This window comes from Elephas maximus, chromosome 9 (assembly GCF_024166365.1).
Source record: "Elephas maximus indicus isolate mEleMax1 chromosome 9, mEleMax1 primary haplotype, whole genome shotgun sequence".
Lineage (NCBI taxonomy): Eukaryota > Metazoa > Chordata > Mammalia > Proboscidea > Elephantidae > Elephas > Elephas maximus.
In genome coordinates, this window is record NC_064827.1 from 25508790 (window position 1) to 25532046 (window position 23257).

The 23257-nt window shown below is 40.8% G+C and overlaps 1 protein-coding gene across 7 annotated transcripts in view; it reads left to right on the top strand.

Moving 5' to 3' along the window:
- The first annotated feature begins 15921 nt into the window (after positions 1–15921).
- The window catches only part of CCDC171 (coiled-coil domain containing 171), a 419844-nt gene continuing 412508 nt past the window's right edge, over positions 15922–23257 (top strand). For 6 of the 7 annotated variants that reach the window (XR_007518562.1, XM_049894820.1, XM_049894825.1 and 3 more), the window contains exons 1-2: positions 16048–16310; positions 19013–19168. Coding sequence is in view for 6 of the 7 variants with exons in the window: in XM_049894820.1 (XP_049750777.1) it covers positions 19125–19168 (44 nt within the window). In the remaining variant the exon portion in view is untranslated. Of the gene's footprint in view, positions 15985–16047; positions 16311–19012; positions 19169–23257 lie in introns of those variants that run through there. The other variant, XM_049894821.1, reaches the window with a different exon arrangement.

Here is a 23257-nt window from a genome sequence, read left to right on the forward strand (position 1 = left end):
GATCCTGGATCTTTTGTGCTTGGTTGTAACTCATATGATCTTAGATTTGGGATTTTTTTTCGGTATTTTTGCCTCAATATCCTCAAACCTCCACTACAGACAGGCCAAACTTGGCCCACTCCTAAGGGCCATGATAACTTCTCTGGAGTTGAAAAGAAGCTCAGGAAGATGAATCTAATAAAAAGTGCTAGAATAAGAGGTGGGTTGGGAGTATGCGCAAGATATAAGACTAGTAAACTATTAATTATAAACTAAAATAATAAATAAACTATGTTGTTTTTGTTCTTAGGTGCTGTTGAGTTGATTCTGACTCACAGCAACCCTATGTACGGCAGATCAAAACCACTACCCAGTCCTGTGCCATCCTCACAATTTTTGCTATGTTTGAGCCCATTGCTGCAGCCACTGTGTTAGTCCATCTCATTGAGGGTATTCCTCTTTTTCGCTGACCTTCTATTTTACCAAGTGTGATGTCCTTCTCTAGGGACTGATCCCTTCTGAGAACGTGTCCAAAATATGTGAGGTGAAGTCTTGCCTTCTTCACTTCCAAGGAGTACCCTGGCTATACTTCTTCTAAGACAGACTTGTTTGTTCTTCTGGCAGTCCATGGTATATTCAATATTCTCCGCCAATACCGTAATTCAAAGGTATCAATTCTTCTTTTGTCTTCCTTATTCTTGTCCAGCTTTCACATGCATATGAGGCAATTGAAAATATCTCATCTTGAGTCAGGCGCTCCTTAGTCCTCAAAGTGACATCTTTGCTTTTCAATACTTTAAAAAGGTCTTTTTGGGGCAGATTTGCTCAATGCAAAATGTCATTTGATTTCTTACTGCTGCTTTCATAGGTGTTGATTGTGGATCCAAGTAAAATGAAACCCTTGACAACTTCAGTCTCTTCTCCACTAATGATGATATTACTTATTGGTCCAATTGAGAGGATTTTGTTTTCTTTATGTTGAGGTGTAATCCATACTAAAGGCTGTAGTCTTTGATCTTCATCAGTAAGTGCTCCAAGTTCTTTTCACTTTCAGCAAGCCAGGTTGTGTCATCTGCATGTTGCACGAAGGTTAATGAGTCTTCCACCAATCCTAGTGTTGAGTTGTTCTCCATATAGTCCAGCTTCTCAGATTATTTGCTCAGCATACAGACTGAATAAGTATGGTGAAGGACACAACCCTGATGCTCACTTTTCCTGGTTTTAAATCATGGCAGTATCCCCTTGTTGTATTTGAACAACTGCCTCTTGGTCTATATACAGGTTCCCCATGAGCACAATTAATTGTTCTGGAATTCTCATTCTTCTCAATGTCATTCATAATTTGTTATGATCCACACTGTCGAATACAGTTGCATAGTCAATCGAACACTGGTCAACATCTTTCTGGTATTTTCTGCTTTCAGCCAGGATCCATCTGATATCAACAATGATAGTTGTTATTGATTGAATTGTGCCCCCCCAAAAAATGAGTCAACTTGGCTAGTCCATGATTTCCAGTATTGTGTGACTGTCCGCCATTTTGTCATCTGATGTGATTTTCCTATGTGTTGTAAATCCTAACTCTATGATGTTAATGAGTTAGGATTAGTGGTAGTTATGTTAATGAGGGAAGTCTCAATCTACAAGATTTGGTTGTATCTTAAGCCAATCTCTTTTGACACAGAAAAGAGAGAAGTGAGCAGAGAGACTTGGGGACCTCATACCACCAAGAATATAGTGCCAGGAGCTGAGCTCGTCCTTCAGATCCAGGGTCCCTGCACTGGGAAGATCCTAGACCAGAGGAAAAGATGACAAGGACCTTCCTCCAGAGCTGACAGAGACAGAAAGCCTTCCCTGGAGCTGGCACCCTGAATTCGAACTTCTAGCCTACTAGACTGTGAGAGATTAAATTTCTGTTTGTTATAGTCATCCACTTGTGGTATTTCTGTTATAGCAGCACTAGATGCTAAGACAATAGCCATCATTCCACATCCTCCTCTGAATTTGGCTTGAATTTCGGGAAGTTTCCTGTTGACATACTGATGCAACCATTTTTGAATGATCTTCAGCAAAATTTTAATTGCATGTGATACTCACTCATGATATTGTTTGGTAATTCCTGCATTCTGTTGGATCACTTTTCTTTGGAATAGACACAAATATGGATCTCTTCCAGTTGGTTGGCCAGGTAGCTGCCTTCCAAAATTTTTGGCATAGACCAGTGAGCACCTTCAGTGGTGCATCCATTTGCTGAAACATCGTAATTGGTATTCCGTCAATTCCTGGAACATTGTTTTCCACCAATGCCTTAGGTGCAGTTTTGACTTCTTCCTTCAATACAATTGATTCTTGATTATATGCTACCCTCCTGAAATGGCTGAACGTTGACCAATTCTTTTTGGTACAGTGACTCTGTGTATTCCTTCTATCTTCTTTTGATGCTTCCTGTGTCTTTAAATATTTTGCCAGTAGAATTCTTCAAAATTGCCACTCAAGGCTTGAATTTTTTCTTCAGTTCTTTCAGCTTAAGAAATGCAGAGTGTGTTTTTCCCCTTCGGTATTCTAACTCCAGATCTTTGCACATTTCGTTATAATGCTTTACTTTGTCTTCTAGAGCCACTCTTGGAAATCTTCTGTTCAGCGCTTTTACTTCATCCTTTTTTCCTTTTTCTTTAGTTATTCTATGTTCAAGAGCACTTTTCAGAGTCTCTTCTGGCATCCCTTTTGGTCTTCTCTTTCTTTCCTGTCCTTTTAATGACCTGATGCTTTCTTCAGGTATAATGTCCTTGTGTCATTAGTGTTCAGGCAACAAATCTATTCTTGAGATGGTTTCCAAATTCAGTTGGTATACACTCAAGGTCATACTTTGGCTCTCGCGGACTTGTTTTACCTTTCTTCAACTTCACCATGAGCTTGCATGTCAGCAATTGATGGTCTGTTCTGCAGTCGGTCCCTGGCCTCATTCTGACTGATGATACTGAGCTTTTCCATAGCCTTTTTCCACAGATGTAGTTGATTTGGTTCTTGTGTTTTCCATCAGATGAGGTCCATGTGTATGGTTGCCATTCATGTGATTGATAAAAAGTATTTGTAATGAACAAATCGTAGGTCTTGTAAAAATTCTATCATGTGATCTCTGGCTTTGTTTCTATCACCAAGACCCTATTTTCCAACTACTAGACCCTTCTTTGTTTCCAATGTTCTCATTGTAATCACTAGTAATTATCAATGCATCTTGATTGCATGTTTGATCAACTTCAGAATGCAGAGGTTAGTAAAAATCTTCAATTTTCTTATCTTTGACATTAGTGATTGGTGCCTAAATTTGAATAATAGTGGTATTAAGTGGTCTTCCTTGTAGGCATATGGACATTATCCTGTCACTGATGGCTTGGACTTCAGGATAGATTTTGAAATGTTTTTTTGAGGATGAATGAGACACCATTCCTCTTCATTTTGTCATTCCCGGCATAGTAGACATATGATTTTCTGATTCAAAATGGCCAATACCAGTCCATTTCAGCTCACTAATGCCTAGGATATTGATCTTTATGCACTTCATTTCATTTTTGATGATTTCCAGTTTTCTTAGATTCAGACTTTGTACATTCCACGTTCTGATTATTAATAGATGTTTGCAGCTGTTTATTCTTATTTCGAGTTGTGCCACATCGGCAAATGAAGGTCGTGAAAGCTTGACTCCATCCAAGTCATTAAGGTCAACTCTACTTTGAGGAGGCAGCTCTTCCCCCGTCATCTTTTGAGTGCCTTCCATTCTGAGGGGCTCATCTTCCTGTACTATATCAGACAATGTTCCACCACTATTCATAAGGTTTTCACTGGTCAGTTTGCAAAGGTAGACTGCCAAGTCCCTCTTTCTAGTCTGTCTTGGTCTTGTGGTTCCGCTGAAACCTGCCCACCATGTAAGACTCTGATGGTATTTGAATTACTGGTGGCATAGCTTCCAGTATCACAGCAATATATGAGCCACCACAGTACAACAAACTAACATATATAAGAGAAATGAAAATAAGGGCCTTGAGCATTTCCACCAAACTCTTTGATTTCTTAGGATAGTGCTTCAGGAGTAAAGAACTTTTGGCTGTGTCGACCTTTCTGAACAACGTCTTCAAATTTTGATTACTCTCCACAAGATGAGTCCTACTTTCTCAAATAAAAACCCTCAATTTCTCAGTCTCCCTTTTTCCTAGACTTGTGACTTCAGTTCTATCAATCAAAAGCAATTGCATGAACCTTTGATTCAGAGGTGAGGAAATGGGTCGGGAGCAAAGGAGCCATTCTTCTGGCAGATACGCCAGCACAGGAGCAGCTAGCGTGTTTCTAAGTGGTGGTGGTAGGTTTCCTATCAATTCTATGGTATAGTCTGAAAGTTTTTTTCCCATAGGGTTCAAAAGCTGTTTCTTTCTTCTTCTTTTTTAAAAATTGTTTTCTTTTCTTTTGCTTCTCAACATTTTTTTTTTTAATCACCACTCCTGAGGAGGCTTCTGTGTTGCTGTGATGCTCAACAGTTTTCAGTGGAGCTTCCAGACTAAGATGGACTAGGAAGAATGGCCTCAAGATCTACTTCTGAAAACCAACCAATAAAAACCCTATGAATCATGACGGTCCTTTCTGCAACCAAACATAGTGATGGTAGCACAGGACGGGGCAGCATTTTATTCAGTTGTGCATGGGGTCCCCATGAGTTGGGGGCCAGCTTGATGGCAGGTAACAACAAAAGCATGTTGAACAACAGAGACTATTGATGGTTCAGTGGTAGAATTCTTGCCTTCCATACGAGACACTTGTGTTCACTCATCTATGTCAAGAAATTTGGAAGACAGCTACCTGGCCAACAGACTGGAAGATATCCATATTTATGCCTTTTCCAAGGAAAGGTGACCCAACTGAATGTGGAAATTATTGAACAATATCATTAATGTCACACACAAGTAAAATTTTGCTGAAGATCATTTGAAAGTGGTTGCAATAGTGTATCGACAGGGAATTGCGAGAAGTTCAAACCAGATTTGGAAGAGGACGTGGACCCAGAGATATCACTGTTGATGTCAGATGGATCCTGGCTGAAAGCAGAGAATACCAGAAAGGTGTTTACCTGTGTTTTATTGGCTATGCAAAGGCATTCAACTGTGTGGATCATAACAAATTATGGATAACATTGGGAAGAATGGGAATTCCGGAACAATTAATTGTGCTCAAGAGTAACCTGTACATAGATCAAGAGGCAGTCTTTTGAACAGAACAAGGGGATACTGCATGGTTTAAAGTCAGGAAAGGTATGCGTCAGTGTTGTTCCCTTTCGCCGTACTTATTCAATCTGTACGCTGAGCAAATAATACTAGAAGCTGGACTACATAAAGAAGAACAGGGCATCAAGATTGCAGGAAGAATCATTAATAACCTGTGATATACAGATGACACAACCTTGCTCGCTGAAATTGAAGAGGACTTGAAGCACTTACTGATGAAGATCAAGACCACAGCCTTCAGTATGGATTGCACCTCAACATAAAGAAAACAAAAATCATCACAACTGAACCAATAAGTAACATCATGATTATCAGAGAAAATATCGAAGTTGTCAAAGATTTCTTTTTACTTGGATCCACAATTAACTCCCACAGAAGCAGCAGTCAAGAAATCAAATGACGCGTTGCACTCACCAAATCTGGGGCAAAAAACTCTCTTTAAAGTGTTAAAAAGCAAAGATGTCACTTTGAAGACTAAGGTGTGCCTGACCCACACTGTGGTGTTTTCAGTCACCTCATACGCATGCGAAAGCTGCATAACCAGTAAGGAAGACTGAAGAAGAATTGATGCCTTTGAATTGTGCTGTTGGCGAAGAATATTGAATATACCATGGACTGCCGAAAGAATAAACAAATCTGTCTTGGAAGAAGTGCAGCCAGAATGCTCCTTAGAAGTAAGGATGGCGAGACTATGTCTCCCATACTTTGGACATGTTATTAGGAGGGTTCAGCCCCTGGAGAAGGACATCATGCTTGGTAAAGTAGAGAGTCAGGAAAAAAGAGGAAGACCCTCAGTGAGATGGACCGTCACTGCATCAATGGGCTCGAACGTAACAACAATTGTGAGGATGGCACAGGACCGGGCAGCCTTTCGTTCTGTTGTACATGGGTCGCAATGAGTTAGAAATGGCTTGACAGCATCTAACAATAATATGCAAGAGACCTGGCTTTGATTCTTGCCAGTGCACCTCCAGTGCAGCCACCACCCATCCGTCAGTGTAGGCTTCATGTTGCTATGATGCTCAACAGGTTTCAGTGAAGCTTACAGACTAAGATGGACCAGGAAGAAAGGCTGACGATCTACTTCTGAAAACCAGCCAATGAAAACCTTGTGGATCACAAGGTACAATTGTAACTGATCATGGGAATGGCAGAGGACCGGGCAGTGTTTCAAAAAACAACATGTTAAACCATACTGTGACTGAATATACTTCCTGTAACTATGCTATACAATTCAGGACTAAGCAAAATAATTTGGTTACTTGCTCTAGAAAATACTTGGTCCTAGAAAATAAGACTGTGAACTTATTAAACAGATTCCTCTTCAGGAATTACAGTTTACTTACCAAGAATTGCTTCAAAGCTCCTGCCTTGATGTGCCCACCAATCTAAAGCTATTATATCATAAACTCTGCATAATCTCAATCATTTTTCTGCCTTGCAAGACCCTCCTTAAAATTACCCAGCCCAAACCCTAAAATGCTAAAAATAAACAGCTTCAACTTTCCATTTTAAGACACGACGGAGACTCAGTCAAGGCGATGCTCTTTCTTATTGCAGTGAATCTAGCAGTTTTGGTTTTACTTAATCAACAGTTTTTACAATGCTCTTTTGAGAAGTCAATATTTGACAGCATATTTTATTTTTTTATACATTGTGCATGTTTACCTTCCAGGAAGAATGGGTCAATCAAAAGAACTAACAACACTGTGTGAGAGTATCTATTTCCCTCTGCTCTTGCCAGTAGTACATATTTTTGCAGCTTTTGAAATTTTTCCAATCTGATAGGCAAAAAGTGATATACCATTATTCTATTGTTCTTTCAATTTGCATTTATCTGATTATTAATGAAGTTTAGTAACATCTAGAAATATCACTTTTATGTAACTAGACCCATGAATCCGCTACTATACTACTACCACCACCATCAGAAATTGAAGAGAATAGTGCCAAGTCTGAGAACTTAACTTATAACCTTATGATGAGTAATTATAAAGCTCTAGCCAAACCTTTGTAGGTAAGATAACGTTCTTTAAAGAAGGATATTATTCAGTATTGAGCTCATTTATTATTATTATGGGTAGGTTTATAAGGAGCACAATTTGAAAGCAGAAAAGTAAGGGTGGGGGTGAGGGAAATGATGGAAGAAATGAAATAAAATTGGTCTGTACAACAATGTGCAGTAATTACTCTAACATGAATAGTGGTGCTCCGGCAAATTGTGGGCTAATATGAAAATATTTCTCTTCCTACTTCAAAATTCTTGCTTCACTAAGCCCACCAATTCAAAGCTGTTGTATTATAAACTCTGCTCATTCCCAACTAGTTCCCAACATTGCAAGACCTGGCTTAAAATCCCAGATCCCAGATCCTAAATCTTTATAAACATGCTTCCCTAATTTCCTCATTTTGAGCTATCTCTTAGACTCTGTCAATACGTTTTTGTTTTCTTTTTTGGTGTGTGTGTGTTATGTGTGGGGGGGGCAGGCAACAGATGATATAGGCAATAAACAAGTACAGTGAGTTCTCGTTACTCATGGTAGCTATGTTCTATAAAGTTTCTGTGAACACTGAATTAATAAACAGTGAATCATTGGTCCTAGGGAAAATACAGGATTAAGTTCCTGCAAGCCTCTGGTCACAACATTTTCATCTACCACCAAGTACATGACCATTTTTTATGCACGTTTCTTTTTAAATACACCTTATTTAATATATAGAACCTGGGATGATGTAAATGGTTTGCTGTCTGCCACTAACCAAAAGGTTGGTGGTTTGAATGTACCCAGTAGTGCCATGGAAGAAAGATCTGGAGATCTACTTTCATAACAAAACTCTACTCTGAGGAAACCCTGCTCTGAAGCACACGGAGTTGCCTTGAGTGTGAAATGACTTGATGGCAATTTTTTTTTTTTCTTTTAATATATAGACAGTCCTCAGGTTATGAATGTCTGACTTACAGAAACTCATACTTGCCCTTTAATGTTACGTAAAATTGCCCTCGCTTTGACATGATTGAACCAACCCCTATTTGCAACAAAGTCTTCATTCCAGTCACCTTCACTTGCTGCATGTGCAGCTGGTAAATCACTGAAAAGGCTTTGAGCCTTTCCTTGCACTAAAAACTAAGGCTAAATAAGAACCTTACGGACCTATTCCGACTTACCTACAAATTCGACTTAAAGACTTAAAAGACACAATTAGGAATGGATCTCATTTGTAACCTGGAGACAACCTGTATATGTTGTTGATTCACGAACACTGAGCTCACATCTCGTGCTTGAACAACAGTCATCTAATACAGGTATTTTCTCTGTAGGACATAGCACAGCCTTCTTGTCCTTAGAACACAGGACAGTACTTCATCACTATTTTAAACATTGAAATCATCAACAAAAAGCACAAAAGTGCAAAAAAACATGGCACTAAATAGACTGCAAAAGGACATTTGTTTATAGTATGGGAAGCTCAAACAAGAGAGCAGAGATCACCTTGTTGGACCTCAACTGGGGATATGCATGTCAGGTGACTCAAATTTTCCCTGCTCTGCACTTGTCTGCAAATAACCAGAAGAGTGCCATTTGTACTGCTTTGGGGGTTACAAATAAACTTTAGTGAGTAGGTGAATTCACAAATACAGAATTCCATGAATAATAAGAACTGACTGTAAGAAAAAATATAGTATGCCTGATACAGTAAGTGCTATAAAGAAAAACAGAGGAAAGAAGTGGGAAAGTAAGTGCATGTGGGTGGTGGTGGGGGAGGTGGGGTGTTGCCATTTTAGATTGGGTAGTGAGGGAAGGCCTCCCTGAGAAGATAATATTTGACAGAAAAAAAAAAAAAAACTGTAGGTGGTGAGGGAGCAAGCATGCAACTATTTAGGGAAAGCATTACAGAAAGAGAATAAAAATTATTGCAGAGGCTATGCGGCAGGAGCTTGTCTGGCATGTCGAAGTAGCAAGGAGTAGCAGTATGGCTAGAGAAAAGAGTGAGAAGCAGAGAACTGGGCATGAGAAATGAGACGGAATACGGAGGGAAACAGATTGAGCAGGGCCTCATTGGCCCTTGTAAGTCTCTGCCTTTTTTCTCTGAGATGGTAAACCATCTAGGTGAACTTTAGGATCAATTTATCGGGGAATTACAGAAATTTTTAGATTAACTGGGGCATACTTGACATTTTAATGATATTGTGTCTTCCCATCCAAGGATATGTTATGCCTCTCCATTTACTCTAGACTTTCTTTTATATTTTCCGGTAAATCTGAATAGCTTTTGTCATGAGTCTTTTATATTATTGTTTACTACTAAGTATTGAAAGCTTTTTGTTCATTTTGCAGTTCGAGAAGAGATTTTTCCCATTACATTCTTTAACTGGTACCACCTCTCAGTCACTACCCTTACTTTAAATTCAGCCACTATCCTGACCTCAGTATAGATTTGTTTTCCTTATTTTTGATCTTTACTGAGATGGCATCATGCAGTATGCATTATTTTGTGTCTAGCTTCCTTTAATCCACATATGTCTGTGAAATTTATCCATGTTATTGGATGATTCACTCAGTCATTGCAGATTGGACCATTGTGAGTCATAGGGTTTTCACTGGCTGAATTTTGGAAGTAGATCATCAGGCCTTTCTTCCTAGTCCATCTTAGTCTGGAAGCTCTGCTGAAAATGACACATCATAGCAACATGCAAGCTTCCACCGACAGATGGGTTGTAGCTGTACGTGACCTGTACTGGCTGGGAATAGAACCCAGGTCTCCCGCATGGAATGGGAGAATTCTACCACTAAACCACCAAAGTAATTACATTGTTTTTAGTTTTCAGTGCTTACCCTTTTATCCATCAATTTCCATTCTACGAATTTATACTATGGCTTTAAAGAGACAAATATGTTAAGATATACCTACAAGGACAGTGTTTTTATTTTTTAATAAAAAGGGACAAATTAGAAACATTGTAAATGACTGGATAAATTAAGGGCATTCATGAAATAGATTTCAGTGCAGCCATAAGAAAGATATAAATATATATACGCACATATGTATGTATATATTTCATATTGACATAGAAATGTGTCTATGTTATACTGTTAAGTTAAAAGAAAAAAAGAATTATAATGCATCAGCATTTGTTGGCTTCATAGGGCTGGCTCATGTAGGCTTGAGAGAGCACGAAACTCTGGAGGGCCAAATGTAGTTTCTTCTCAGAGACCTCACTGGAAATTGGCCACGGTGAGAGTATTTTCATCTAGGATATCTGCAAACACTACAAATCCAGGCTCCCCCTCCTCTTCCTCCTCCAGTATTGGTTTACCAGCAAACCACTGACTTCAAGTAACAGAAAACAGGACCATCACATATTTCAACTCTAAGGTCATTTATGCAGTTTACTTGCAAGAAGATCAGACAGTAAGCAGCCCAGGAATAGTGTCATAAAGGGTGAAGGCTCTTTTTATTCTCATGTCAGTAGATGTGACCGTCCATTTCACCGTCCAGGACTGGTCACTCAGCCTTGGTTACCTTGGAGTTGTAACTATACTGCCATAAATGAAATGGGGTTTAGCAGCAAGGGATGAGGTAGGGAATGGATAAGCCACTAACAGTGTCTGCTACTAGTGTGTGCATGCATGTGTATATGTGTACATCCACAGGTGTTCACATGTATACATAAAGAATAACATAAATAGATAAATGGTCCTTTAAAAAATATCTATATATGCATTTAAAAATCTGTAAGGAAATACACCACCTCTTAACGGTTTTTATATCTAGGGTAGGGAGGTAGGACTTTGTGGAGACTTTTACTCTTCTGTAATCACCCCAGTTTTTTAAGTGACCATGTACTATTGGAACAAGTAATAAAGATATTTGCATTTTGAAAAAAATTAGAATAAATGTGAAACCAGTTAGTATAGTGCCTAGCACATAGTGTATGCTTAATAAATAATGTAATCTGGATTTAAAGTTTTAGTATTAACATACATTTTAAAGCTTTTAATATAAGCACTGCCTACCTCTTATTACCTTTACTCTCAAGTACTTTGTTACTGCTGTGAATGAGAGTGAAGATTTTGTTTTTAATTGTGCTTTAAGTGAAAGTTTACAGCTCAAGTTAGTTTCTCATGCAAAAATTTATACACACATTGTTATATGACCCTAGTTGCTATCCGTATAATGTGACAGCACCCTCCTCCTTTCCACCCTGGATTTCCTGTGTCCATTCAACCACCTCCTATCCCTTTCTGCCTGCTCTTTTCGCCTCTGGACAGAGCAGCCCATTGTCTTCTGTATCTACTTGAACTAAGAAGTACACTCTTCACAGGTATCATTTTATGTCTTATTAACCAACAAAACCAACCCACCGCTGTCAAGTCGATTCTGACTCATAGTGACCCTTCAGGGCAGAGTAAAACTGCCCCATAGGGTTTCCAAGGAGTGCCTGGTGGATTTGAACCGCAGACCTCTCGGTTAGCAGCCGTAGCTCTCGACTACTAAGCCACCAGGGTTTCCTTATGTCTTATAGTACAGTCTAATCTTTGAATAGTTGGCTTTGGGAATGGTTTTAGTTCTGGATTAACAGAGAGTCTGTGGGCCATGTCTTCTGGGGTCCCTCCGGTCTCAGCCAGACCATTAAATCTGGTCTTTTTACTAGAATTTGAGTTCTGCACCCCACTTTTTTCCTGCTCCATCAGGGACTCTGTTGTGTTCCCTGTTGAGAGAGATTTATTGTGAAATAGGAGGAGGCAAGGCTAAAAGGCAATCTAGAGAAGGACTAGGTTGTAGGGACCCTTGATTGACAGGGGAAACATTTGGGTTTTACTTGTAAGCAATGAGGAGCCACCAAAAGAATTAATCGAGGGGGTAACATAATCAGAGTTATACTTTAGAACGATCGATTCTATTGTAGTATATAGAATCGGAGTTGAAGGAGCAAAGGACCAGAGCCACTGAGAACAACAATGAAGGCAAGGCCTTTCAGTTCCAAGAACTGAAGCCAAAGCAGCATAATAAGCAAGCACCTGGTGTTTGAACATTCTAGGGGGGTTACTGAAGGGTCAAAAGGATGTGGCTCATCTCGTGCTTAAAAAACCCTGAAGGCTCACATACATACAATCAGCTCATAACACTCCCTCAATGCCATCAGTTACACATATGGCCTTAGGCCTGCTTTTGATTTTTTCTACTTTTTGATCCTCTCCTCTCATACTTTCCAGTTTAAAAATGCCCTAGACATTAATTGTGAACTTATAAAAATGTTGAGAAGTTGCCCAGAAAGAGAAGGATAAAGGGATGGCCATGATTACAAGAGTCTGGATATGTAGCAATAAGAAAAAAAATGGAGGTGATTGGCAGTAGGCATAGAAAGAAGTAAGTTCCAGTGTGGTGAGAATGGTTAGCTCTCCGCTGGAAACCCAAAGGTTGCAGGTCTGTGTCCGTCCAGTGGCACGTCAGAACAAAGTCCTGGCAATCTACTTAAAAAAAATGAGCCATTGAAAAACCTATGGAACACAGTTCAACTCTGACACACATGGGGTCACCCTGGGCTGGAGCTGACTCCATGGCAACTGGAAAAAGAATAGAAGGAAGACATGAGACAGAGACAAACTAAGCAGGATTTAGTGATTCTTGGAAGTAGGAACTGAGACCTTGAAAAGAAACAAAGATTCTGTGGGCTTTTCTCACTTGGTGTTTAGAAGTTTTATAAACAGGTAGAGGATAGCTTGGGGGGCTCCAGAGAGAAGTTGAAAAAGATAAGTTTCAGATATCTGAATTCAGTGGCACTGTTCAATTAGAAGTTAAAAATTCAAAACCAGAGCTCAGGAGATGTCAGAGGTAGATATGAAGAAGTGAAAACCATGAACCTAGAGTTCACAATTGCATGAATGGATGACATCAGTGAGGAAGCTTGCATGGTAAAATGTGAAGACAGAGGGCAGAGACTGAGAAAAACAGCACATTGAGGGGAAGAAGGGGAAAAAGGTTCCCTGAGCAGCAGCAAACGGTCCGAGTCTGAGAAACTAAGGAGTGCAGAGTCTCACCTGTGATGGAGAGAAATCTAAGGAGAATTAATGTGTCAAGCGCTCTGGGATTTGTCAATGAAGCCATTGCTGACTTTAGAAGCTGTTTTGGTGGAGTGATGGGGCTGGTTCTATCTCTCAGGCAGAATTGGTAGAAAGAAGAGAGAGGAATGAGATGAGGCCAAAAGGGGCATGGATTGGCGAGAGTCTCTTTACATACCGCTTACCTTAAGTAGCTGTAGCATGTTGGAAACCCTGGTGGCGTAGGGGTTAAGAGTTCTGCTGCTAACCAAACGGTAGGTGTTGGAATCCACCACACACTCCTTGGAAACCCTCTGGGGCAGTTCTGCTCTGTCCTATATGGTCGCTGTGAGTCCAAACCGACTTGACAGCAATGGGTCTAGTAGTGTCTTAAGGTCCACTCAAGGTTGGAGTATGAACCTACCCAGCAGTACCTCAGAAGAAATGGTCTGGCGATCTGCTTCTGTTAAGAATGATTACAGCCAAGAAAATCCTATGGAGCAGTTATAATCTGTAACACTTGGGGTCACCATGAGTCAGAGTCAACTGCATGGCAACTGGTAAAGAGATTATTAGGCAAATGAGAAGCAACAGAGAATCGACCTTGTAACTACCAAAAACACTTAGAAAACCTGCAAGTATTTTAGAACAGTCTGATTTATTGTGTAATTATTATCACTTCTCTGCTAAAAACCCTTCCTTAAAACAAAACCAAAAAAACCCCTTCCTTTGCTTCATCGCATGATAAACTCCTAAGTATAACCTAGAAGTCCCTCTCAGATCTCAGTTGTTACTTCTCCAGCCTCATCCCCTACCTTGCTTCCCCTCAGACAGCACACAGAGCTTCTTCCAGTTTTCCAAATGTCTCATGCTGTTTTTTGTGTTCCTGTTTGCAGCTTGCATGTTTTCCAATTCCTTGTTGTCTTGGTAAATTTGTAATCATTTCACCAGACAGAGCTAAGCTCTTCTCTATAAAGCCTTTTGGGGTGCTTGAGGTTAACATGAACTTTTCCCTTCTCTGGTCCTCACTGTACCTATATTATATATCCTGTATTTCTATCACCTAGTTCCATGCTGGGTATATAGTCTGTAATCAATAAATGTTAAATGAACAAATAAATGAAAATTGCAGGTCTTTATGTTCCACCTATTTTTCATTTTAAAAAGGTTTGGCATTTTTTTCTTGTCATACAGTATTTACTTTTGTGATCCTCCTAAAACATAAAAAAGATAATTAAAAAACATGATTTAAAATTTGTAAAACAAAAAAGCCATAATGTCATTAGCCTGTTGTAATTTTCCATTTCATTTCTAAATGTTAGCGTGGGCTATTTTTTCCTTTCCTTAGGCCCTTTCCTTTGAAGCAATTATCTTCTTTCTGGCCAAAGTATTAAAAAGTGGAGATGGTTCCCCGCATTTAATCTAAATGACTCAACTCAAGCCAATTACGGTTTCAGGGTTTCAGTGCCCATGACTCAAGGAGGTTTAATCTCAATTTATATTTGCATTCGGGGCCGTTGTTTCTCCCCAGGGAGAGATGGAGACAGACGGCCTCTACACCTGGTTTCAGGTTGACTGCAATCAACATTGGACGATTTTAGCATACAAGGCTCATTTTGTATTAAACACCTTTTTGGTGGGGGAGAAGGTGGTGGTGATGCAGAGAAAATCTTTAAACAAAATCCCGCCAGTCTGCATCGTTCTTCGGGGAATAGTTTCTCAAAAGCTAGGGAACAAAAGAGGATTTGGTTTTCCAGTCTCCCCGAGGCGGCAGTAGATTGTGAAGCTACCAGGAGAAACCAAAGTATAAATTATCAACAAGAAGAAGGCGTGTGTGAGCATGTGTGTGCGCGCGAGCGCGTGTATGTGACACACACACGCGCGCACACATACACACAAGGTTCTATTCCAAGCAGTGCCTTTTCTTAGATTACACTCCAGGGACTTTTTCACGAGGTACATCGTTACGTAATATTTATAATAAAAAGCACTGCAATGGCATCGCCGATAGGCGCGCGTTCCCCAGGCCTATTTACAGTTCTAAATCGGATACGATGGGGGAAGGGAAGGGACAAGAAGCGCCGGGCAGGCGCAAAGAGGTTTGTGGTTGAGTGCCATGGAGTCGATTTCTCTTAGCGAGCCCATGTGACAGAGTAGAGCCATAGGGTTTCCTAGGCTGTGATCTTTAAGGGAGAAGATTGCCAGGTCTTTCTCCCGCGGAGCCACTGGTGGGTTCCAACTGCGTTTAACCTTGCCCCACCAGGGCTCCTTGACACACCTGCAGAAGCGGAGCCCTGAGAATTTCCCCCGGGCCCTGGCACCAGCCCGCGGATCGGGGGGCAGCTCTGGGCCTAAGGATCAGTAGGGGAGATTGTTTAAAAACGCGGCATCTGGGATCCGACCTCTCAGATTGTTATTCATTAGCGGGGGAGAGGGGTTAAGTACTGAAAACCTGCATTTTCAGTCTGCTTTCCGGGAATTCTGAGATGATGACTCCCACCCTCACGCAGAAAGCACGAAGCTGCAGCGGGGGCAGGGGCGTTCTCGCGCGGGGCGGGGGAGCGCCTGGAACGGGAACGCGCGCGGCCGCGAGCGCGCCGCTCCCCAGCAACGGCGCATGCGCCGGACCCCCCTCGGCGAAGCCGCGCTGGCTCGCGGGCCCGCTCTTCCAATCGGAGCCCGGCATTCTCGGAGTGCGTATCCTGGAGCTGAGGGCTGCGGACCGCGGGAGGAAAGGGGTGGGCCGGGGCGGGGCTGGGAGGCCTGCGAAGGTCTGCGAAAGTCTGCGGGGGAAGCCGAGCCTTCCCAGCCTCCGGAAGTGGCCGTTGTAAACTTCAGTTCCCTGGGGCTTGCCCCCTTCAGTCGTCCTTTGCTACTTGCCCTCCTTCCCCGGGTCCTAGAGTCCGTGGGGTTCCAACAGTTTCTGCTCTTTTTCCCGCGGGCTAGCCTCCCACCCCGGGGACTCGAAGCTGCCCCCGGGGTCTGGGATATGCGGTCTGGAGCACATGAGGCCGCTGAGGTAACAGCGGGCTCTGGGGGCTTTGAAGTGAACGACTTGCGCGGGGAGGTGCTGAGAGGCACAGGCTTGGGGGCGGCGGTGAGAGTTACGGGGACCCCGAGTTAGTTTGGGGCTGCCCTGAAGCGGTTCCTGTTGCATTTGGGGACACGCCTCCAGCTCCCAGGGCTGGGCCTCTCCGCCCACCTGGATGGACATCTCCTTGAGCATCCTAGCCAGAGACCGCGGCCGCAGCACCTAGAGCTGTAACGAGAGGACAGGACCCAGGGGGCCCAGGCTTCGCGCTCTCAAGGTTAACAACTACAGGCTGCGAGGCTCTTTCTCTCCCGAGGATCAGTGAGCCGCTCGAGGCCAAAACCACGTCGTTTTCGTCCTTTTTTTTTTGTTTTGTTTGTTTGATCTGGTGTCTTCTGCAGCTTTTACTGCCTTGCTCTTCAGGACTCTAAGAGACTTAGCAAAGTCTGCTGTGCGTTTTTCCGAGGCTGTAAATTTTCTGCAGAAATGGACAGCTGTTCTTGAATGTTCTCTGTTCCATTTTGGTATTTATCCTGGATACATCCATGTTTGTTGCTTTAGGAGGATTTCACATATGCTGCATAACTTCACTTGAAAAAGCTATTCAAATTGGGCCAACTCTTTCAAATACCTTCCACTTGGATGTTTTATAGCTCTTCTCATAACGCTGGAGAAAAAAACCCACCGTTTTGTCACTTATTTAATAGTTGGTGCCTAGTAACAGCAAAACAGTCAGTCTTAGAGCAGGAAGTGAACTGGTTTCCCATGAAATACAGGGGAAGCAAAAGCAGTGCAACTTGTGAGGAGGAAAGATGAAGGAAGTAGCCAGGAGCTTTGCACATCTAACCTTTCTAGGCGGTAGGTTCTTTAGCTGCCAGATAAAAAGGATGGACTTGGTTCTATCTAATTATATGCATATAAAAAAAAATTCTGTGATTCTGTGTCACAGCTCTTTATTGGCCTTCTTTTAATGAAAGAGCCAAATGCACCTGTTAACTCTGCTGATACACATCTCCAACACAAGTGTGGTTATTATTGAAGGCAGCACCAAACCCAAACCAAACCCTTTGCCATCGAGTCAATTCTGACTCACAGTGACCCTATAGGACACAGTAGAACTGTCCCATAGGGTTTCCAAGGAGCACGTGGTGGATTTGAACTGCCGACCTTTTGGTTAGCAGCTGTAGCACTTAACCACTATGCCACCCGGGTTTCCAAAGGCAGTGCTGTGTTGTGAAAAGAGGATGGACTTTAGAAATCTGACTCTGTCACTAAATATCTTTACACAAGTTATTCAACTTCTCCAAGCCTCTGTTTTCTCATCTGTGAAATAGGTACAATAATCTCATAAGGTCTTTGGGAGGATTGAATGAGATCATGTATGTGATGCCTAGTGTCTGCGTATAGTAAGCGCTCAGTAATAGAAGTTTCTATCTTTTCATCCCCTCTCCTTCCCTTTTGCCCTGATCTGTGCAGACACACTGAGAAACAAGTACTTTCTGGATGATTCACTAGGTGGTAGGAAAACTGTACCATTATTGGCTCTGAAATCGAAAGTGGACTTATCTTTCTGGCTGGTACTTCCACTCAGAATGTTCAGATGATTGCCAGTGTAAATGCCAGATATTCTTCTTTTCCTTATTTCTTCCTCTTCTATCCCTTGGCACATAGAAAATTTGAGTTACCATAGGGTCTTCTGTTTGGTACTTTGGCTTCTTTGATTGCAACATCACGTTAAAAATATCTCATAAATAGCTTTGAGGACCTAATGTCCCTGTACTTTGCTTTCTTTCAGACTGAATTCTATGCCCTGGAGATTAGCACTACATATAGCTTTTTCAAGTTTAAGAATACTTTGTCACTTTTATTTTTGAAGGAGTCTGTGGGTGGTATAAACAGTTAAGCTCTTGACTATTAGCTGAAAAGTTGGCGGTTCGAACCCAGCCAGTGGTGCCTTGGAAAACAGGCCTGATGATCTGCTTCTGAAAGGTCACAGCCTTGAAAACCCTGTGGGGTGGTTTTATTCTGCACACTTGGGGTCTCCATGAGCCGGAATTGACTCTATGGCAACGAACAACAACAGTTTATTTTTGTGATGTTTTTCTTTTTTTCTTTAGAGAATTTAATAATCATTTTCTTGTTCTTACATGAAAAACCCAAGACCAAACTCATTACCATCAAGTAGATTCCGACTCATAGCGACCCTACAGAACAGAGTAGAACTGCCCCATAGGGTTTCCAGGGAGCGCCTGGTGGATTCGAATCTTTTGGTTAGCAGCCATAGTGCTTAACCACTGTGCCACCAGGGTTTCTGTTCTTACATGAAGGAACATGTTTTTCTAAAAAAATTTTTGTTTTTCCCCAGTCCTTTTTAGAAGAAATAAAACCACTTTTTAAATTTAGGTATTACATATTGTTGGAGCCCTGGTGGCATAGTGGTTAAGAGCTCGGCTGTTAACCAAAAGGTTGGCTGTTTGAATCCACCAGCTGCTCCTTGGAAACCCTGTGGAGCAGTTCTACTCTGTCCTGTAGGATTTGCTATGCGTTGGAATCGACTCAACCGCAACAGGTTTGGGGTTTTTTTTTTTTTTTCATTTATTGCATATTGTTACAAGGAACAAAAGGAAAATCACTCTTAATCTTAGAACTCAAATATATAACCACTGTTTAATTGTTCACTATTTTAACAGATTTCAGTCCTTCTAACCTGTGAGACACAGGCATCTTGGACAATTTTAACCATCAATAACAAAGTATATCATTAAGAAACAGAGGTGTTTTGAAAGAGTTGGGCGACTTATCATGAATTTAAGTCCTTCAAGTAATTCCACTGGTGAAACCCAAAGGTAAGCCTCCAGATTTACCTAAGTGGGTGGTGGGGCTGATTGTAAGAATTATGGGATGGTAAGAGAGGTAGAAATTTAATGGGACTGGGGCAGGAATGGAGTCCTGGTGGTGCAGTTGTTAAGATCTTGGCTGCTAACCAAAAGGTCCGGCAGTTGGAATCCATCAGGCACTCCTTGGAAACCCTATGGGGCAGTTAGTTCTACTCTGTCTTATGGGGTTGGATGAGTCAGAATTGACTGGACAGCAACAGTTTTTTTTTAGGTTTTGGGGCAGGAACAATGCCTCATCGGAATTGCAACTGGATCTAGAGACTTTGTGGGATGTTTTGTGCTTCTTTGTTAACTTGGAGTACAAAAGTCCCTGTGTCTGTTCTTTCTTTTGTCACTAGAGCCTGGCTTTTTCTTTTCTGCCATTCTAAATCTTTCCCATATTGCTGCCTATTCACATTTCCAGCGGTTATTACTTTGGCTTGCCATAACCTCTGTGGCTCTTTATCCCTCTTCTTTCCTCACCCCTCCAAGTCTAATTCATGGCTTCTGTTTAAACATTCTTTTAGTTCGCTAACTGGTCTTTTACTTGCCATCTCTCAGTTTACATTCCAAGAGGGAGCATCTAATTACTATTGCTTATCTTTTTGCGCCATTTATTTTTGCTGTTGGGTGAGATGCCTACCTTTGGTTCAGTCACCTCCGGTAGGTGCAGTCCATGATATAAAACTGGATCATTTAGGAGAGTGCATCTCAAAGTTTACAAAGAAATAAATACAGAAATTAAACGTAAGTGTTTAGAGATTTTATATTCATGTAACAGAATTGTTTTATGTTTGTTAATGTAATAACAAAGCATTCGAGTTCATATTTTAAATTCATTTCTTAGTAACCCACTTTTATTATATTTTATGAACGTGTCAGGGTAAATAGGGTCGCAACGAGTTGGAATTGACTCGACAGCAGTGGGTTTGGTTTTTGGTTTTGTATAGTTTGAGAAGCACTGATTGGGGCTGCCTTTTCAATAGGGATCTGTGGGTGGGCAAGTACCATGACTAATATGTACTTCACCTGTAAATAGAGTTTGCTAAATAAACCTTTCCCACGTATCTTTTGAAGCTACCTTAATTCTTTCTGGATCAAGGTAGGGAAGAAATAAATAAAATATAAATTATTTCTTTCTGAAATTTCATCTTAAATGTGCGTAAGCCTTTTCTTTCAGTTTTTAAAGGGGCAGAGGGAGGCCTCATCAGCTTGGCCTACACTATCACCTTGAAGAACATGGTTCAAAACCTGCTGAGTAGAGAATCTTCAAGATTCTGTCTTGCTCTGACATATACTGTATGTGTTGTTGTTGGGTGCCATCCAGTCAGTTCTGATTCATAGTGACCCTGTGTACAACAGAAAGAAATACTACCTGGTCCTGTACCATTCTTAAAATTGTTACTGTGTTTGAGCCCATGGTTGCAGCCACTGTGTCAGTCCATCTCGTCTAGGGTCTTCCTCTTTTTCACTGACCCTCTATTTTATGAAGCATGATGTCTTCTCCAGGGACGAGTCCCTCCTGATAACATGTCCAAAATACGTGAGACATAGTCTTGCCATCCTTGCTTGTAAGGAGCATTCTAGCTGTACTTCTTCTAAGACAGATTTGTTTGTATTTCTGGCAGCTCATGGTATATTCAGTGTTCTTTACCAATACAAAAATTCAAAGGCATCAATTCTATATGTGTATATATATATATTTTTTCTTTTAAATACAAATAATACATGTGTTTTTAGAAAAATCAAAAAATACAAATGAGCAAAACAAAAGCTTATAATCCTATCACTTAACTATAGATAACATTTAGATATATATTTATCCAGGCTTTTTCTTATGGAAATATCACTGTATAAGTATATATTTTAAGTAAAAGAGCTGAACAGAAGATTTCAGAAGGTGGCTTGAAAAGACAAAGTAAGGTGTTAATAATGACATGTGCAAAGACCTACAGATAGAAAACCAAAAGGGAAGAACATGGTTGGCATTTCTCAAGCTGAAAGAACTGAAGAAAGAATTCAGGCCTCAACTTACAATATTGAAGGATTCCACAGAAAAAATGTTAAGTGACGCAGGAAGCATCAAACGAAGATGGAAGGAATACAGAGTAACTGTACCAAAAAGAACTGGTCGACATTCCAACATTTCAGGAGGTGGCATATGATCAAGAATCGGTGGTACTGAAGGAAGAGGTCCAAGCTGCACTGAAGGCGTTGGCCAAAAACAAGGTTCCAGGAATTGATAGGATACTAGTTGAGATATTTCAGCAAACAGTGCAGCACTCGTCTATGCCAAGAAATTTGGAAGACAGCTACCTGGCCAACCGACTAGAAGAGATCCATACTTGTATGAGAGAAAGGTGATCCAGTAGAATGTGGAAATTATCGAACAAAGTCGTTAATATCACACGCAAGTAAAATTTTGCTGAAGATCATTCAAAAACAGTTGCAGCAATACAGAGACAGGGAAGTGCCAGAAACTCAAGCTGGATTCAGAAGAGCATAAAGGAGGGATATCATTGCTGATGTCAAAGCAGAGAATACCAGGAAGATGTTTACCTGTGTTTTATTGACTGTGCAAAGGCATTGGATTTGTGGATCATAACAAATTATGGATAACATTGCGAAGAATGGGAATTCCAGATACTTAATCGTGCTCATGAGGAACCTGTACATAGAATAAGAGGTTGTCGTCCAACAGAACAAGGGGATACTGCATGGTTTAAAGTCAGAAAAGATGGGCATCAGGGTTGTCTCCTTTAACCATACTTACTCAGTCTGTATGCTGAGCAAATAATCCAAGAACCTGGACTATATGAAGAAGAACAGGACATCAGGAATGGAGGAAGACTCATTAACAACCTGCGCTATGCAGATGACACAACTTTGCTTGCTGAAAGTAAAGAGGATTTGAAGCACTTACTGCCCTCATTATGGATTACACCTCAACATAAAGAAAACAAAAATCCTCAAAACTGGACCAGTAAGCAAATAAATAAATAAATGGAGAAAATGTTGAAGTTGTCAAGGATTTCATTTTACTTGGATCCACAATCAACTCCCATGAAAGCAGCAGTCCAAGAAATCAGACAACCTTGGGAAATCTGCTACAGCAGATCTCTTTAAAGTGTTAAAAAAAACAAAGATGTCACTTTAAGGACTAAGGTGGGCCTGACCCAAGCCATGGTGTTTTCAGTCACCACATATGCAAGTAAAGGCTGGACAATGAATTAGGAAGACCAAAGAAGAATTGATGCCTTTGAATTACGGTGTTGGTGAAGAATATTGATTATAACATGGACTGCCAGAAGCACGAATACATCTGTCTTGGAAGAAGTACAGCCAGAATGCTCATTAGAAGCAAGGGTGGCAAGAGTTTGTCTCACATACTTTGGACATGTTATCAGGAGGGATCAGTAGCTGGAGAACAACATCATACTTGGTAAAATAGAGGGTCAGCAAAAAAGAGAAATACTCTCAGTGAGGTGGATTGACACAGTGACTGCAACAGTGGGCTCAAACATAGCAAGGATTGTGAGGATGACACAGGACCAAGAAGTGTTTTGTTCTGTTGTACACAGGGTCACTATGAGTTGGAATTGACTCGATAGCACCTCACAAAAACAATTTTAAAAATTAGAGTAATATGTCGCATTATTTAGTATCCTGCTTTTGTCAATTTTAGGGGAACCTCTTCTTACCACATCAATATACATGTCATAATTTTTAATGACTAAATTACTTTTTAGAAATGTAGAATTTGAATAAATTAATTTATTTAAACTCTGTTGTCTACCACTAATCTATTTTCTATTTCTATAGATTTGCCCTTTCTGAACAATTCACGTCAATGGAATCATACAATATGTGGTCTGTTGTATGGTGTTTCTTTCACTGAGTGTTTTTCTGAGGTTTATTATGTCGTAGCATGCATTGGTACTTTGTTTCTTTTTATTGCCTAATAGTATTACACTGTATAGATATAGGGCATTTTGATTACCAGTTCACCAGTTAATAGACATTTTGATAGTTTGTACTTTTTGGCTATTATGAAAAATG